Source organism: Mya arenaria, chromosome 12 (assembly GCF_026914265.1).
Source record: "Mya arenaria isolate MELC-2E11 chromosome 12, ASM2691426v1".
In the NCBI taxonomy this organism is placed as follows: domain Eukaryota; kingdom Metazoa; phylum Mollusca; class Bivalvia; order Myida; family Myidae; genus Mya; species Mya arenaria.
Genome location: NC_069133.1, coordinates 9,022,425 through 9,028,424, shown reverse-complemented (window position 1 = coordinate 9,028,424; position 6,000 = coordinate 9,022,425). Strand labels below are relative to the sequence as shown.

General features: G+C 33.7%; 1 protein-coding gene across 1 annotated transcript; it reads left to right on the top strand.

Moving 5' to 3' along the window:
- The first annotated feature begins 388 nt into the window (after positions 1-388).
- Positions 389-2,896, top strand: LOC128210963 (D(1C) dopamine receptor-like). Its single transcript, XM_052915315.1, has one exon. The coding sequence runs from the start codon at positions 567-569 to the stop codon at positions 1,878-1,880; it is 1,314 nt and encodes a 437-aa protein (XP_052771275.1). The 5' UTR covers positions 389-566; the 3' UTR covers positions 1,881-2,896.
- The last annotated feature ends 3,104 nt before the right edge of the window (positions 2,897-6,000 follow it).

The window sequence follows — 6,000 nt, the reverse complement described above, 5'->3', positions numbered from 1 at the left end:
ACCAGGTAGTAAAAGGCAATAATTGTCGTTACGTAGATCAATAATACAATTAAAACTATAGAAACAAACCCTTAAGTCAATAATTCAAATATAAACCCTGAAAAGAGCCAAGGTCTTGTCTTCGCTCAAGAGTTTTAATTCTCTGATGAAACATGTAAGAAAGTATGGTCCTGCTAAGTACATATCTATAAATTTAAATTGTGTTATTTTGAAATAAACCCTTTCATCCAATTTATTTCGACAAAAAAAAATTAACGATTTGAAGTATTCTATTTTAACTAAAATTATTTTAAACGCACTTCCAAACGCGACAATTGGTACCCACCGAATCGATTTCGTGCAACTTCACCCCCAAATGAAGACGAAAACACGGAAGAGAAGAGAAACCACACTCGAGATGATATTTAATAGCAAGATTTACGACGAGTAGACAACAGGCATTAGCGCATCATTCAAATGATGTATAATAAAGCTGTGAGTTATAATATGATTGGTTTAATTTATTAAATACTACGTATTGTTTGACATTTGACATCGGGCAATGTTTTAACAAAAGTTAATTAAAGATGGGTGATAGTCTTCTGACAACGACTACTAGTAGTTTTGAACATACGGTTAATGGCCCCACAGGCGCTGACAACGACATGGGACTGTCCAATGCGACAGAAAAAGAATTACTGGACCAACTGAATGACGAAATAAAAAGGGCATTAACACCTGTTTCAGTTTTTGTTGGAATTGAAGCTGTTGTGGGATTTTTTGGAAATTTATTTGTGTTGTACGTTTTTATAAAACGTTACCATGATTGTAACTTCCGGTACTTCGTGCTGTGCTTGGCTTTTCTAGACTTTATCAGCACACTGACCACAATTCCTGGGGAGATTCTCACGCAGCAGTTCTGGTACAAGTACCCGTTTCCCATCGTTTGCAAGATCAAATCTTTCTTTAACGTGTTCACGGTGTCAGGTGAGGCCTTATGTCTATGCATAATTGCCGTCGACCGCTACCGGAAAATCTGTGCGCCATTCAGATGGCAGATCAAGCCTCGCCAGGCGCTCATCATGTGCGGCGTCATCTACGGAGCGGCGTTCATCATTTCACTTCCGGTCTCGTTTCTCTGGGGAATCCACCATGACATTAGGATATACAATGGAAGAAACGTTACTGTCACCATCTGTGAAAAAGATGCTAAATATGCAGACAGTAGACACCCATTTGAATACGCTACATCTGTGGAGGTTTTAATTGGGATTTGCCTTATCGTCATGCTCATTCTTTATATACTGGTAGCAAAGAAACTCATCTTGGGACGCTCATTGGCTCAAATGCGCCAAAATTCGAGAGTACCTATGGTCAGCAAGACGACAGCATTACAAACAAAATTTAAACAACCTCCCGAGATCAGCGATGAAGTTGGTATTTCTACTTCTGACGTACCGACTGGGAATGAAAAACCAAACAAAGAAACAGAAATGAGGTCTATGGATGACGAAAGTGAACCAGTTGACGTCAATGATGTCTGTCTTACGGACGCCGAAACAACGTGCGAGGGTGGGACGTCGGAGGAACGAAACAAAAAACGGGTGCGACGTCGACGTCGAGAAATAGCGAGACGCGTTCGCAGGAAAACATACATCATGTTTGTTCTGACTATCATATTTATTGTCACAACAATTTTGTATTTGACGTTATTAGCGTTCATATCAGGAGGTATCTTAAACGGTTTAAATGACTATGAGATGGCAGTGTATTTCTTCTTCTTCAGGCTTGTTTTCATAAACCATGCTATCAACCCTTTCGTGTACGGCTGTCTTGATCCTCAGTTCAAACAAATACTAGGAGACATGAAAAATGTGTTTAAAAAAGGTCGGAAAGGGTAACAATACTGTATGCGTGTTCTTTATTTTCAACGAAACTTGTGTTATTCCTATTATACTCACCGTTATGTGCATACAAATGGTTTGCTAATTACAATTAACAATTGCGTATATACAAACAGAGTGCGCGTAGAAGACGATATTGTAACCATATTAAAACAGAGCGAGCTTACAAGACAAGTTTGTTACTATCTAATACAAGGACAATTCAAGAGATGAGTGGAGGGAGGGGGGGTGCACACGTAAACACTCCCCTCTCCCCTTGTCTGATTTAGATGTACAATCAAATTAATCAAATTGATTTATAAACATTGATTGTGTGATCAAATGGATATAAGTGTTCAATATTTTCATTTTCCATGTCATTTTCAACAAATGTTGTATTACGAGCGAATTCTAAAGTGAACTTTCAATTTTTCCCAACATATATGAATCATCGTAACACATTCACGTTACTTTTCGTTCGGGAACAATTCCAAATGGCCCGTTTATTAATACAATTATATACATTGCACAACAAAATTATGCATGTCTAGATATCAACTCTGTGTACATTTAAGACAATATCTTTTTTATAAAGAACCAAAATGTTATTTTTATTTAATCATTTATTTAAGAGTGAGTATCTTTTATAATTTTGTCGGTAATATTTTTCCAATAGTATATCAATTGAACTTGATTGCTGAAAGATATTTTAAAACGTACACGCTAAATCTTTTGGAAACACAATATCAATCATATTAAATTTTCCTTATTTTGTGACAAATATATAGCAAATGAGACTTACTGGGTTCAGTTTAGAGCGCCAAAGCTCTATGAAAATGGTGTTGTGGACAAAGTTGGTTCAGTAAAGAGTGGTAAACATCCATGCAAATGGTGTTCTAAACTAAATTGGTTCACTGAAGAGTTTTTAACCTCTGTAAATATGGTGTTCTGGGTATACAGACTTACGTCGACTTTGATGTTGATAATAATTTTCTGCGAACATATTAATTTCAAAATAAACAGTGCTAATACTATTTTGCCGTTTTATTATTGTTATAACTGGATATGTGCTCCAATTTTATTGACGTTCTTGCTTGTTTCTTTAAGCAAATGTCCAGGTACTACTAGTTTAAATTAAATATTTAACAATGTTTGTTTTTACCCCGATTCAATAAGCTATCGATGCAAAAGAAAAAACAAAAACAATGAACTAATGTTGGTACTCGTATTTTATGATTTTTTTCACATAGCAAATACGTTTCTAGTATGAGTCATTCGAATGGATCAGTAAGCAAGCAGGTTGTTTTTTCACAAGTAAACGGTTTCGTAGTTTTGATATATTTTACAACGATTTTAAATAATCTCACAGGCATCGGATATACTTTTTTCAATCGTGGACAATCGTGCGTTATTGCTATCTTAATTTTTTAACAGTTCAGGAAGAAAAGACATGAGTCACATGTATACACATTGCTTAATAGAATTCGCTTCGCAAAGATATCTGAACAATCGTGAGGAATCTTTCCTTAATATATAGATATCGTTGTAATTCGTATCCTCATCTTGAGATAATCGCCATGGACTATTCACAATCCCATCGTTGTGGAGTGGAGTAAATTTAAAGCACTCGAGTAAAAGTATATTATCAATCGAGGTCATTCATCACGATTAATATTTAAGCACACACAATAAAAACACTTAAACAATACATCAAAGGACGACATAATTTATTTTGAGGTCAAGCATAAAATAATATACAATTATGATAAATAAACAGCTTAGTCAGAAACAGAAATTAATAAAACAATATTTTAATAGCGAGTAATCAAATGATTATATCACAGTAAGATCTCGATTACTTAGATGATCCTATTTCGTTTCCTCCCTATGTACACATAAAATAAACTTCCCAAATCAGTGGTGTGACTTCATTTATATTGCGATGCGGAAATGATGAGAGCGTTTTTAAAGGGGTATTGATAAAACTGTTATTAGTGAATCCTTATTTGTAGAAATGAATCAAAACATTTTAAGGATGTTCCAACGTTCTTATAAACATACATTTATAAATGCTCCATTTAGTATAGAACTACTGGCTTCTGTATGTCCTATGCGTAAATCAACCACTGAATTAATGGCAAGGTCGTATGTAGAATTCTTTAGCGCTCTCCCATTCTAAAGCTTTGTCAAGTCAAGTCAAGTCAAATTTTATTTGTACAGAAAGGCCTCTGGCCCATAATACAACATATACATTACAAAACATAAAATCTATAGAGTTGTGTTTTCTTAATGGCAGTCATTTTTCTTATCTTTTTGTTTCTATATTACATTATATATTATTTTTTCGGTCATCGTTTAGACTTTGCATAAGATTTATGAATGTTTGAAGTCTTGCCTACCTGTGAACCATTTATAGATATAAAATTGCCTTTCTTGCCTGAATTTGCTATGAAAACCAAAGAACATATATGTGTTCGGGGATTAACAATAATCGTTCTGATTTTAAGGAAATCATATTGATTTAAAACATTTCATATTGACAATAATAACACAGTTTACATCCGTACTGAAAAGAAATTTACTCTAGCCGCCGAGTATTCACGTAGCGAACTCTCTACATTTAACTTTATTTTAATTTTTCATTCGAGTATCTTACACTATCTTGAAAACGTAAGTTTTACATGAATAAGTTTTATTGAAACAAAATTTGTTAATCTGTTTCTTATCGATATAAGGAAACACAGGAGGTTAAAATGAAGATAAACAACAACAACATTTAAATAGTTATTTATTAGCACAATTAACTTATCAGAACATAACAGTCATAAGTTTTGCACAAATAAGTTTTATCGAAACAAAATCTGTTTCTTATCGATATTAGAAAACACAGGAAGTTAAAATGGATCTACACTTTGTTACATGGAGTAATGGGCTGTATCACTCTTTTAACTAACACGCATGATTTAAAAAAAAATCACATTTAAATAGTTATATATTAGCACAGATAATACTTTTCAAAACATAATAGTCATACTGCTGTAAAATAACCTCAGTCCAAAGGAAGCACGCGTATGTCAGTTCGCAGTGTATCGAACGTTTCTGGAACCGTGATGGTAACTAAGTAATTATGAAAATCTGAAATGCATTATCATAATATTAAATCTTTGCAATGTCATATTTAAAATGGTCAAAACAACGTTCATTGTCTGCGACAAGGCCACTTAAACAAGGCCGGGCTGTTGAATCTTTGATAAAAATATCACCCATATGAAGATGTTGTGTGCGATTATCACGTGACGATCTAGAATATTAAATCAACACAGTGTTTCCGATTCAGCAGCGTATGGTTGCCAATAGCAATACAATGTATGTATTCGGGTCGATGCTTTCGTTAAATACATTGAAGAATCTTATTAAAATGGGTGCAACAACGAGGATAGAAGGGAAATATCTTTATTTAGTGCTATACAAAGCTAGTTTTGTTTTAAGCGGGAAAATAGTGTATTTAAAAGTCCCGGTATTCTCAATAAAGTATAACAGGTCCTCCATCCCGAAAACTTTCTACAATGCCACTATAATAGCCAGTGCGCTTACTTTCCCGCCTATATATATGTTTTCGTGCTTTAAAGCAATTAGACTCTTTACATAATCATCCTTTATAAAGAGCTTCATATTGTAAATCAAAGACGAAACCAAGATTAGCTGAATTCCTGTTGTCGGATTATACTTGTCATATGGTACGTAACGAAAAGTAATTCCGTATTAGAGTACGTGTTGCATTTTATTAGAGTTGTCTCTCCTGATATTAATAAATAGAGCGCTATAAGTTATATAAAATGTATATTGCATATCGCGTCATTTGCTAAACTTAACAAATATGTATTTTGTATTCAAACACATGTTATGTATAAACAAAATACTTAATAAGTTAATGTATCTAACTCTAAGTTTTGTCAAATTGTACAATACGCTTCCCGTTTTAACCGGTCACGAAGTGAAATTCGGTTCGAGTCTCTCAAAGGAGTGTACGAATAAAAAGAAACAATTTGACATACTAAAATTAAATACGAATACAAATATTAAAATAATTAATAATATAATGACAAGGTTAAAACACATATTTTAAAGTCCCGATTGA